Source organism: Notamacropus eugenii, chromosome 3 (assembly GCF_028372415.1).
Source record: "Notamacropus eugenii isolate mMacEug1 chromosome 3, mMacEug1.pri_v2, whole genome shotgun sequence".
NCBI lineage: Eukaryota > Metazoa > Chordata > Mammalia > Diprotodontia > Macropodidae > Notamacropus > Notamacropus eugenii.
Genome location: NC_092874.1, coordinates 39,496,542 through 39,509,949, shown reverse-complemented (window position 1 = coordinate 39,509,949; position 13,408 = coordinate 39,496,542). Strand labels below are relative to the sequence as shown.

Sequence of the window (13,408 nt, the reverse complement as noted above, 5' to 3'; positions counted from 1 at the left end):
TAAAAGCCTACTGCTTCTGTCTTCAAAGCATGGTCATAAAGGCTGGGAGCGGGGAGATAGAGCTTGTTTAGAATTATGGGACTGAAAAAAGGCCTTCCCACGGCCTTTCTCCACCCCAATGTGGTTCCTGAGTACTGAGAAAGAAAATCCTCCCCAAGTCAGATTGCATCATAAGAAAGCACTGGCATTTTTAGCTAATTAAAAGTGGTGAAGGCTCTGGTGAAGACAGAAATAACAATAAACTTATGGCTAGAAAACAGGGCCTTAAATTTGTGCTTATTGCTGACAATACATAGCCAGAAAAGTCATGGCCTCTATGCCCTCTCTCACCCCACTGCTGCAGATGGACAATCGTCTGACGAAGAATGAAAAAGTGGTTAAGTAAGGCATATTGTGATTATACATAGTCTTCATCTTCACAAAAATGTCCTAGCCTCAAAGAAAATTTCTGGAGGAAGACAAGGACACAGCTAACAATCTCCTGGGCACAGAGGAGACAGGAAAAATGAAGGCTCTAGTATTTCTGTTAAAATGTGATAAACACTGTACTAAGTGGAAGAGGAGAAGCTAAAAAGCACTGTCCCCCTCCCCTGCCCGAGCACAGCTACCTCTCAGGCCTGCAGAGCCCATGGTGGCCTTCTCCTGCTGGTAGACGTCCTTCTGCTGCTGAGACAGAGCCAATGTCTGGCCTTTGCTGTTGTAAGTGGTACAGTATCTGATCACTTGTTCATAAGCACCCTTCATAAAACAAATTTCTGGGTTGTCCTGAGAAGAAGAACAGACATGACAAGGCAGTGGAATTTCCACTAGACTACCATGAAGCAGTACGATGTTGGCACCACCCTGACCATGAGCAGATTTCTGCTGTGAATCCCTGAATCTTTCCCTGGGAATTTTAAGACAAGGCTGTCATGTCATCCTTACAGCCATATAAAAGAAATAATTCCTACATATAACTAAAGTCACAAATTTATTGACATTTTAGGGGTACAAGATTTTTGAATGTCTAGAACTTATTTGTATGAATTCTTCATTCACTATCAGGGGTTTTTAACTCAAGGCCATGAACTGAAAAAAAAAACAAAAAACTCTGGTAACTGTATTTCTATGTAAATCACTTAATTTTTATTCTATACATATTATTTCATACCTTTAAAACCATTATTCTAACAAAGGGTCCACAGGTTTCACTCAACTGCCAAAGAGACGATGACACAGACATCGTTAAAGACTCTTGTTCCAACAGAGACAATCTTGGCCCACTAGAAGAGGCTTTTTTTTTCCCCTGAGGGTGTAGAGTGAAACCTGCAATTTCATTGATAAAGGGAAGCCTCAATAAGGAATCTCTCTACCGATACAGATCTGCAACTGTTCTGCAATTTAAGATATAAGATAATGCCCTGGTATTAAGAGGTTAAGTGACACACCCAGGGTCACACAGCCAGCATGTATAAGAGGTGGCACTCGAACCTAAGACTTCCCCCCTAACCACTTCACCCAATCCTTCTAGAAAAGTCGTAAGAACTATTTATACATTTCTATTTTTGTTACATGTATGACATGCTGGACCCTCCTGAGTTAACTAAGTGCCTTCTTAACTCCAGGATAAAAATTAATCAACAAGTCCTCTTTATTTCTTTCTTACATTAAGAATCATTAAAAATGGCTCTGGACTCTTTATCATGCCCTCCTTGGACTGGAGGGCAAAGTTATGAGCACCAGACCTCTGCTGAAAGACGGGGCTAGGACAAAAAAATGCTCTCCACCTCCAGAGAGAGAACTGGTGACCCTCTGAATACAGACTGAAAGATAATTTCATCACTTTCTTTGTTTTTGTTGCCTTTTTTATGCAACATGGCTAATACGGAAATGTCTGCATGATTTCACATGTACAACTGATATATTCTTTGCCTTCTCAGGGGGTGGGGGAAGGACTGGGGGAGGAGAGGATTTAGAACTCAAAACTTTTTCTAAATGAAAGTGAAAAGTAAATAACAAATCAGGGGGGAGAAAAGGAAAAGGGGGCTGATCAGCAAAACCTTCTCCCCATTCTCACCAGCCACCCTGCTTCTGGACTTCTGTGAAAATGTCATGTTTTCCTGTCTGCCCCAAGCCTAGATTCCATTTATGTGAACCATCTTGAGGGAAGCCCTAAGCTCCTTGACAGCAGGCACTGTCTTGATTTTTATTTGCACACCTATGCTCAAGCACAGTGCCTGGCACACAGACGGGGCCTAATAACTTTTAACAACTGACTAAAAACAAGCAGCGAGTCCTCATCCCAGCAGCGGGGTCTCTGTGGGGCCTCAGCAGTAGCTGCCAGCTACACCTGCTTCTGTACTGTGTGTCCCTCATTTGCTCCATGGAGGGAGTTCTTTTTCTTAGCCAGCGCCCAAATGTTTAATGCTTACTGCTTTGTAGTCGAGCTTGAGATCCAGGCTGCTAGGTCCATTTCCTTTTTACTTTTTTCAACATTTCCCTTGAATTTCTTTTTTTTTTAACCTTTTTTCCCTCCATAAGAATTGCATTATTATTTTGGCTAGGTCTATTAAGTGATGCTCTAGTGGTCTGCTTGGTATGATACTGAAGACGTAAGTTAATTTAGGTACATTGTCATTTCTATTCTATTGTCTCATCCTATTCTCTGCTTAACTGGCTCTGTCTTGATTTCTGTTACAGGCTGTGGCAGGTAGACTCTCTAGGATTCTACACAAGTTCTAGTTATTTTTTCACTTCCTACCTCTTCCTCTTGGGTTTCATTAATATTACACAGAAATGCTCTGCTCATAACAGACACGTAATAAGTCAACTTGCTGAGTAGAAGGAAAAAAAAAGGCCCCAATGGTCTCGTTCTGCAGTTTTAGTGAAGGTGTGCTCAAGAATCCTGGGAATGGAATGGTCACAGAGAAATCACAGTCTCCCCTCAGTACTGGGGCAGCTGGGATGGTGCTCTTACAAAGTATGGACAACAAGAATTCTCAGAATCTCTCCCCATGACTTCTCGAGACACAAACTCAGGGAAGGCAGCTGAAATCAACTCAAGGCCAAGGACATTTGGAAAAGGAAGCCTCCAAAGCAGAGTTGGCAGCATATGCTTAAAGGAAATAGCTCTCAGTTTTTCTCCTGTGGTGTTTATTTTCTAGGAATTTATAATTTCTGCAAAGGTTGAGCTTGAAATCCGTTTCCTTTGCTCATAAACAGAGTGGTTTCATTAAGATGTTTTAAATCTGTGCTCCTGGCTGTTGCTGACAACTTAAAAAAACAGAATTTGTTTATATTTGGAAGAGAGAAAGGAGAGAAGGGTTCCTCCAACTTAAATGACACAGGGCTCTGATGACTTTCCATCTCGGTTCTGATAGTACAGACAGGACAAGTTAGCTAAGTTATCAGAGGGGAAAGGATGACATGTAACGATACCATGGAGAGTCATTCAAAGGCAGGGTACCTGCTGTGTTCTGTGCACACACTTAACGGCCATCCACTTTTGCTCAGAACTAAAGGGATATTCTGCTTTTCTTATATAGTCTTGCTGAAGTCCATCAAGACCCATCTGCATAAAACACAAAAGGAAAAATACTCTTTTCACCAATTTGAATTTTCAACAATATAAAAGAAGACATAAACTGTTTTCTAACTATGCCTCACAAGTAAGAACATAATGCTAAAGAAGTCAAGGTCAAAGGTTCAAGCCTCATCACACAAAGATCACTAATGTCATTACTAATAATAACTAATGTTTTTATATAGTACCTACTATGTGCCAGATGCCATGCTAAGCACTTTACAAACATTACCTCATTTGATGCTCACAACAGCCCTGAGAGACAGATGCTATTATGATCCCCATTTTACAGATAAGAAAGTAGAGGCAAACCAAGGGTAAGAGACCTGCCCAGATTTGAACTCTGGTCTTCCTGACTCCAGGCCCCATGCTCTATCCATTCTGCCACAAGCTGCCTTTGAGAAGGCCAGGATATTTTCAGTCTCTCTCTGGTCCAATTCATGCTACCAACTCCCCAGCTTCTTTTAGGACCACAGCTGTGATGCCATGGGTCAGCAGCCAAGGGGAGGGGGTTTGGTAACTTTACCAAAAGTTTAAATGACTTTCCCAGGATACTGCAAACCCTGTGGGTAAAACAGGACTAGAACACAGGTCCCTCCTGACTCCTTAGCCAATGTGCCAGTAGCCATTGGCTGCAGCCTGGGAGACGGGATGCCAAAACATGCCTTTCCCACCACCCCAGCTGCTACGGGAGGCACTCAGAGGTCTACACACACCAAAGTGGCTTTAAAACAGAGAGCCCCCACAGGTGCAGGCCCCTAACTGCCCGAGAAGCCGCAAACACCCCAGGTAAGAAAACAGGGCAGGTGAGCCCTCTGGAACCTGGGGGTATTGGGGTCAGGCTGTGAGTGCAGCTAACCCCAACCTGGGTAATGACAACGAGGCACAGTCTCAAGAAGATAACAATGTGAAAACCAAAATAAAATAAAGATTTTTATGCTGTGTTTGTGAGATTAAAAAAAATTTCTGATAACTACACTTCATTATAATTGATTTCCATTGTAGTCTTCTATATTTTATTTTATGCATTTAGAAAAAATTTGAATAGGGGTCCATCCATTTAACAAGCCTGCCAAAAGAGTCTCATGAGACAAAGAAAGTGAAAAATTTCTGATCCAAAAGTTCCTTTCTTTCAGCACATAACTTATCTATCTTATCTAACAACTATGTACAAGTGTCCCGTTGCTATGCACCCACCCACCCCCTGAGGAACACACACACACACACACACACACACACACACACACACACACACACACACCCAGGAATCTACACCCACCCACCCCCTGAGGAATACACACACACACACACACACACACACACACACACACACACACACAGGAATCTACACCCACCCACCCCCTGAGGAATACACACACACACACACACACACACACACACACAGGAATCTACACCCACACACCCCCTGAGGAACACACACACCCACACACACACACACACACACACACACACACCCACACACTTCTGAGGAATCCATATATATTATCTCCTAGCAGAGGTGACAGACCTGAGGGAGAAGAGGAGATATAGTCTGGGATGTGGCCCCATGTTGTGGATCAGTTTGCCTTCACTGTGCTCATTTGTTACAAGGGTTTTTAGTGATAGGGAAAAGAAGTAAGGGAGCAGTGGGTTCACAAATGTGATGCCAAAAAAGGGGGGGCTATTGAAACATTTTTTAACTGTAGAGAAGAGAAAGAAATTTTGAATGAAGCAAAACCAAGATAATTTCAGGTCACATGTAGAATTTATTAAATATGTTTTAATAAAACAATTAACACGATGTGGTAGTTTTATATAGAATCCTCTTGTGTTCTGATGTGTATATGAAAATGCTCTTTTTTGATAATTAAGTTTCAGAATAAAAAATTATATTTTAAAAAATTAAGAAGGTACATGGGATTTTTCCTCTGGGTCACTCATAAGCAGAGACCAAATCAGTCCTGTTCTACTATGTCCAAGGACAAAGTCTTAGGTGGCGAGGAATTAAGATCGAGTAACTTATAAACACATACCTTCATTGCAAGAGCAAGTAAGGCTCCTTCTGTAGGCTTCCCCATTAGAGTGTTGTTCCTAATTGCAGCATCATTGCACACGCAGCCCACCTAGAAGAAACATACACGTAACTACAAGGCCGGCGTCTTGAGAAGTGCTTCACTTCAGCAGCTCAGGACTTACCTCAACAATTCTACTGACGGATGGGTGATAGAATCCGTGAACAACCTCTCCGTCAAGCAGGACTTCACCAAACTGATTGTAGCCTACACCAGTGACCTAAGAAATTACATAAACTTGCATCAATATTACTGACCAGCAGAGAGAAAGCAAACAGTAATAGGTCATGTTCAAATGATTTTTTGCCCCAACAACGCAAAAAGCACATTCCTAGAAAAGCGTTTGAATTTGTTCTTTCAAAGAAAATTTTAAAAGACTCAGGATAGATTCCACTTGACAGGACTATCAAAGTTTAATGTTTTCTTTGTCTAACAAGATTTTATTAAAATGCGAAACTTCTATTAGGAATTAATAAGACTACATCTATAGAAAGGTACCACCATCTAAGATATTTTTATAGATGCTATGTAACATTGTGTAAGAAGCCTCAGCATTTATGGAATATTTTAACCAGTAATTAGTAATAATGACTACCATATGATACTCGTATGATTCCAGGTTTACAAATCAATACTTAAGTGAATTGAGACAGAGTGAATGCGATGCACACTCTCTTTCATACTTCCCTCTGAGTGTGACTAATCAAGCTGAAAATATAATGTGAAGCTGACCTAGAGTTTTTCTTAACATAAAGTAATAACATGGATGAGAGTTTTATAAGACAGTGCAGAGAGGTTGGGATGTGAGCTGCTGGAGGTAATATCGACACCACAAATCCACTGCAAGAGTTCAGATTTGTGGTCAATGGAAAAATGAGAAGCAAATGAGCAAACAGGCCAAGAGAAAGCAGAATCCTGACGTCCCCTTGGATCAGGATGTGCAACTTGATCCATCCCACCGAAGTCAGAGACATCGCACAAGTGTCCAAAGTACAATTCTGTCCAAGATCATAAGCCTGATTGTCTACAGTGCCATTTTACTGTCTACACACCATGAAAAAACCAATCAACTTAAGCTGTGCTTTTAACAAGGAAAGGCAAGTTCTGGCAACTGTTCAATGCTCATCTTCTTCATTTATGCACATGGTCCTGATTACATTTTAATGTCACAGCTTCCATTCATCATGAATGAGTACTTCTAGAGAAAGGTACAATCAAAATCTTTTTAAAGTTGTGGTGTATTAGCCTCACCTCAGCATTTACAGGACATTTTAACTAGTAATAATGGCGCTAACGATTAGTTGGTGATCATGCCAAGCAAGGCTAAATGGGGCTAGAAACACTGCTTCATCCTGTCAGAAAAAGAATCTGCTAAATATGCCAAAGTGAACCATGGCATTCAGCTGAGCACTGCCCTAAGACTTTAGGGACACTTGGTATAAAGTGTTCAGTAAATATTTCCTAACTAATCTACACAAACTCTTCAGAGTGGCAATAAGCCAGAGGAAACCTGAATTTGTGAGCAAGTTAAAATGATATGTGAAGCTTCTTCCTAAAGGTGTGCCTGCAATGATAATGAAAAAGAGAAATGAAATAACAAAGGCAGGCCTTCAGTAAAAACAAAGAAGAGAAATCCCATGAAATACCTCAGCATGCTGTCCATCCGAGGTAAAGATGTGAGTCACAGTCATTTCGTTCTTGGTCAGAGTACCAGTTTTATCAGAACAAATCACATTACAGCAACCTTAAAGAGGACAGTGCAGGAGCATCAGAAAAGTGAACAGTGGGGCGTACACAAAGGACTTCACTGGACATAAAAATGAACTTGGAAAGCTGAGCTACTCAGAAGATGAGTGAGAAAATAATTTAACCACTGGAGATGGGATCTTGGCTACCCATTTGCACTATGAAAATGACATAATGTTGGGCTCAAAGTTGTATCCTCATCTTGCTTGTTTCTCAACAGTGGTTACCCAATTTTTTCCACTTAGGGTTCAGAAAACAATCAAAATGCAGACTGTTTTTCTATATTAAAAATTTTTTCTAAGTGCTTCCTCCCTCCCTACCATTTCAAGTTTCGCATAATGATCCTGTTTAATGAATCTGGGGGTGGGACATGCAGGACGGGCACTGGAGGTAACTCACTAGGTTCCTGGGACTTAAACATGCAAAACTTCTTAAAACTGAGAAATCATAAAGATATCTGATAGCTTGGATCATGGCATTAAACTGCCAGATGGGCAAATTAAATCTAAAGTGCTTTTTGTATATCCCAGATTCAGAATAAAGGGTCTTTAAAAAAAAAATTAAGGCTACCAAAGAGACAGTGAATTCACCATCTTATACATAAAGCAAAAAGAAGCTCCAGCACCGAAAACGGCTCCAGGTAATCCAAGATGCCCAGCTCTCCAGGCATATTTGTGCCACTGTGTGTTGCCAATATCATCTTTTTGGTAGTATCAAAATGAAAGTTTTACTGACTTGACAGCTAGCATTTCTGTTTATTCATGATAAGTATTTAAAAAGATGTCAGCATCATGACATCAGATGCTGTTTACCAATGTCAGCCTCTGCCAGTGTTTTCCTGACTAATGTCACAGAGGGCTTTGCTATGATGGCCTATTCTCCATAGCCATATTCCAGTGATGGGCCAACGAGCTACGGAAACAAGTACTCTAATTTCAACACTGAGCTAGTTCATTAATTCTCATCTAGTCAATGCACTCAATCAGCATGACTCACCTAGAGTTTCAACGATTGGCAGCTTTTTGACAATGGCCCTTTTCTTCACCATCCTCATGACACCAAGAGCCAGAGTCACAGTTACCACAATGGGAAGGCCTTCAGGAATGGCAGCTACAGCCAGGCTGCAAAAGAAAGTTATAGGTCAAATAAAAAACACCTGCCTTGGCTTTCTGAACAAATGGTACAAATTACGTAAACTGGAGGTAATAAAATACCAAAGAATTAGTGCTGCCGATCAATGTCTCAAAAGAAAAGACACAGGAAGACCCTCTTTCCATACTCCTTTGCAGAAAGTAGGGGGAGGTCCACAAGTGTTGTGCATTGTACATTTTCTCAAATTTCCCCAATGCATTGATCACTTATGCCAATTATTCCCCCTCTTATGTTATCTTAAAAAAAAAACAAAACACAACACTGGGATAGGGAGGGAGAGGGATTCTGGGGAAAACTACAGTGATATTTAAAAAAAAGACATCAATAAAAACTGATTTTTGGAAAAAGAGTACTGCTGGTCTGACCTGCATATACACTAAATCACTAATGTATAATAAACCACAAAATATGTTGTTTTATTAAACCTGTGCAGACTTTAGCAGTACAGGAATAAGCCTAAAGTTCTGAGTCAATGCAATCTGTGAAACTATTGGAATCTTAAGAGTTCAAAAAAACAGGAAAAACCGGAATGAAATGTTAAGATCAACAAAATACACAGTGATCTAGAGAAAAACGTAATCCTGGTGTAGAATTTAAAACATGTGCTCAGTGTTCACAAAACGGATCCTCTTTCGGACCATAAGCCCTTGGAGAAGAGCCTTCCCGTCTAGTCTGTGATGCACCCAGTACTACAATGGAGCCCCAACAACGTTGTTCCCCCCTCTTAGAAAAGTGCTCAAGATGTCACAGCCATCAGACAAAGCCCGAAAGACTAGATGCCAGCTTCTCTCTCACCTCACGCCAATAGTAAACATATCCAGGATATGTTTTCCTTGTAACCAGCCAACCAGCATGATAATACCTGTAACAGAATCAAACAGGTCCTGGCCTCGTTATTCAAACTCTGGGGAAGAACATCACGACAATTAAGGATGTACTGAAATCTCATGGCAGGCAGAGATCACAAGATCACAGATCATAGACTTAAAGCTGGAATGGACCTTAGGAGTCATGTAGTCCCACCCTTTCCTTTTACAAAGGAAGAATCTGAGGCCCAGAGAAGTGACATTCCAGGTCACAAAAATAGACAATGGTTGAGGTAGAATTTGAACCCAGGATATTTCACATCAAATCTAACACACTGAACTATGCTAGTTTATGAATTAGAGAATGTTAGATTGCAAATGAGTAAGTTCAAACTGAACACTGAGAAAATTACATCATGGTATCTTAAATTTAAGAATACAGAAAAAAACAGAGCCAAATATGTGGAATTTATAATAACATAACTTTTGAGGAATAGATCTATTCTGTATTTCAAGAAATATCTACATCATTTTATTATCTCAATACTAAGAAACACAATGAATTAAAATTTTGACACAGTATGCAAAGAGAACTGATTTCAGATCAAGAGGGTTGAAGCTTTCTAATCAAAGCCATTTGGAGCTAGTACAGAGCTGACACATAACAGGCACTTAATAGATGCTTATGTCCTTCCTACAGTCACACTTCCTGACCACACTTTTAAAATGTACTTTGATGGAACTACAAAATAAAAAGAACTCAATCAGAAACCATTTACTTCCCTCAAGCTAGCCTTTAAAAGATGCCAGAAATTGACTTGGGGCTGGAGAGAACTTTCCAGCCTGGGCCAGGCTGGGGTGGACACAGCCCAATTCTTGCTACTTACAAAGTTACCTGACCATACAATGAAAGGTGACTGTTCTTCACAACGACAGCACTAATTCTGGCTTTGAAGGCTCCTGAATCAACAAATGGCAGGGCACACTGGGAGGAAAGTTCAGGAAAGCACCTCGGAAACATTTTCAGCTGAGCTGAGCTGCTTGGACTACTGTTAACCCATGGCCAAAGAGGTTTTATTACACAATTCTGTAAGCTTATAGTTAGTAAGAGGAAGCAGAGAATAAATTAAAATTTAATTAACTTCTTCCCCCTCACTTTATGATAAAAGTAGACAAGTTAAAGAATAGGAACAAGGTTAAGGTAATTTCTTAATTCAAATAAAATATCAATTCAGATGTTGAATTATTAGATATGCCAACAGAGCAAACTGCCTTTTCAGCTGCCTTAGCAGGGTTGGCCAAGCTGAAAAGGCTCTAAGAACCAATCCAATTATGCACCATTTTTGCCATGTGTGGGTCACCTTGGCCAAACTCAGAGGCTGATCATCACACAGACAGCAGTTCACCAGGCAGTAATTATCAGGACCGTCTACAGCATGTGAGAGATGTGATCTGTGACTGTGGAAGAAGCTGTCCCACTGTTGAAATCTCAGTGTTTACCTTAAGACATGTTCTGAGGCAGTACCATTGTGGCACTGAAGCATGGGGATTGAAATCTCTATCCCTCTAGCCCAAGATCCCTTCAAGAAATTAAATAGGCAATTGAACCACTGCAGAGAGGGAGTGCATGATGGTTCCACACCTTTTTGGAGGTAAGAATACATTCAAGAATCAGCTGATTTTTACATAATCTTCATAAACTTCCTTATTGAATACTAGTGGCCTCTTCCCAATTAGCTTCTATTTATTTCTATTTATTGTATTTATAATGTCCCACCTTTGAAGTTCTACAGGGCCTCAGCAGTCCTCTGGTCCATCTGTTTTACGTTACAGATTAAGTAAACTGAGGCCCAGAGCAGCCAAGTAACTACTTCAGGTCACAGAGGAGACAAGAGCCTATGCCAGTCTCTAAACCCAAATCCTCTGTCTCCAAATGCAGTCAGTCAGTCAGCAAACATTTATTAAGTGCTTTACTGCAGGCCAGGCACCACGCTCTTTCCATTCTGCTCACACATTGATATACTTCTTATCTCCATCTTAGAACATAAGCTCCTTGAGGATGGGGATTGTTTTATTCCATAGATTTGTATTCCTGGCACCAGACACAGAACCTGGCCCATAGTAAATGCATAAGTGCTGGCTGACTAACGTACTGGAAGTTCTCACTGACCCTGTGGGATGTGAAAGTCACAGACAAGCATTTTTAAACAAAACAGTCAATTCTGAGTCTTTTAATTTGTAGCCTAAATCACGTCTCCTTTCAAGAGGTAGCTAGCTAGCACAGTAGATAATATGCAGGAAGTCCATTCAAGAAGACTTCAGTTCAAATTCAGCCTCAGAACATTACTGGCTATGCAACCCTGGGAAAGTCACTTAGCCCATTTGCCTCAATTTCCTCTCCTGTAAAATGGGGATAATAATAGCACCTTCCTCCCACGGTTGTTGTGAGGATGAAATGAAATATTTGTAAAGTGCTTTGCAAACCTTAAAGCACCATATAACAGCTATTCTTTTTATAAATGCCTTTAAAGAAATAGACATTTGACCTAATTTATACCCAATCTATCGGACATGTAAACTTATTTCAAAGACCGTGTACAGCAAGGGACTCTGACGCTAAATACATCTCTGGGAGTTATGCAAAGAACAGGATGGGGAAGACCCTTGGCTCTGTGCCTCACACTACCTACAAGACACTGGGCATGTCACTGAACTGCCCTCAGCCCACAGAATATCTCAGCATTGAGAGACCCCCACCACCACCAAAGGCCAGTGGTCTAAGCCAGACCAATGAGAATCTGCCACAACAGCCCCCCAAATGCTTGCCCAGCTTGCTCTCAAGGAGGTCCATTCTACTCTGTCCAGCCGGTATCTGCCCCTTGGGAACTCCTACCCATTGCTTCTAATTCTACCCTCCAGGAGTAAACAGAGTAAAGTCTTTTACACATGAGAGCCCTCCAAAGACATCAAGACCCATCTGTCTCCTCCACGTCTACATGCCCCACATTCACCTATGGAACTGAAGCCCTTCCTTCTCCTGACTGCCCCCCCAGACATTCTCAAACACACCAAGGTTCTTCCTCAACTACGACACCCAGAAAAGCACACTCCTCAGAGGGCAGCAGAACTAGTGCCTCCTGAACTCAGGACACATAGCCCACAAATGCATTGGCTTTTGGTGGTTGCTTCATATGGAGCTTGCCCCTACAAGAAACACCCACCCGACTGTCAGACTAACGGCTGCCCAGTCACACCTTCCACAACTTGTACATGGGAAAAGGAACCCAAGCTGAAGACATCACATTCGTTCTCATTAAATTTCATCTTGCTTCATTTGGCCCAAAGTTTTGGTCAGTTGTAATTCTCCTTTGGACTCTGAAATTCAGTGTTACTAATCGCCCTTGTTGGGGCCACTCCAAGATTGTGGAACCACAATCAAACACATTATGCCACGACATGGTTGGGAATTGAGAGCAGGGGGCAAGAGGAGGTGAATGTGGGACTCCTCTGTGGGTCTGACCATTCAACCAATTACAAATCATCTTAATTCAGCTATCATCTAGCTATGATCTCTACATCTTTTCCACAAGAATAGCATGAATATTCAAATACTTTCTGAAAATCTAGTCAAGTCAAAACAACAGCATTCATCTGATGTAATTACTTTAGGAACCCTGTCAAAAAAGGAAATAACATTAATCTGACATGGCCTTTCCCTGATGGAGGGATTCTGGGTTCTTTGCACTTAGATTTTCATTAACTATTCTTTTAACAAGACAGTGTAGAATTCTGCCAGGAATTGAAGTCAAGGTCACTGGCCTACAGTTCTCCAATCCCAGGCCTTTCCTTTTTTGAGTAGTGGGACAAGATCTGCCCACATTCAGTCCCATGGTACCCCTCCCATTTTCCAAGAACATTAAAGGCTGTTGGATGGAGGCTCAGAACGTCATGAGCTATGGTGACTTGAACTTATCGTGGAGACCTGATAAGTGTTCTCTTACCTTTCTTATCTGGGATATTAACCCCCTAACTACTGTCTTTGTTTTGTCTCCTTAAGTCCAAAGCTCCCT

The 13,408-nt window shown here is 41.2% G+C and overlaps 1 protein-coding gene across 4 annotated transcripts in view; it reads right to left on the bottom strand.

Moving 5' to 3' along the window:
- The window catches only part of ATP2C1 (ATPase secretory pathway Ca2+ transporting 1), a 177,599-nt gene that overhangs the window by 21,078 nt on the left and 143,113 nt on the right, over positions 1-13,408 (bottom strand). For all 4 annotated transcript variants that reach the window (XM_072651305.1, XM_072651304.1, XM_072651302.1 and 1 more), the window contains 7 exons: positions 9,328-9,394; positions 8,377-8,501; positions 7,281-7,378; positions 5,759-5,854; positions 5,596-5,685; positions 3,446-3,550; positions 609-765 (listed from right to left, as the gene is read on the bottom strand). In XM_072651305.1, coding sequence (XP_072507406.1) covers positions 609-765; positions 3,446-3,550; positions 5,596-5,685; positions 5,759-5,854; positions 7,281-7,378; positions 8,377-8,501; positions 9,328-9,394 — 738 coding nt within the window. The remainder of the gene's footprint in view (positions 1-608; positions 766-3,445; positions 3,551-5,595; positions 5,686-5,758; positions 5,855-7,280; positions 7,379-8,376; positions 8,502-9,327; positions 9,395-13,408) is intronic.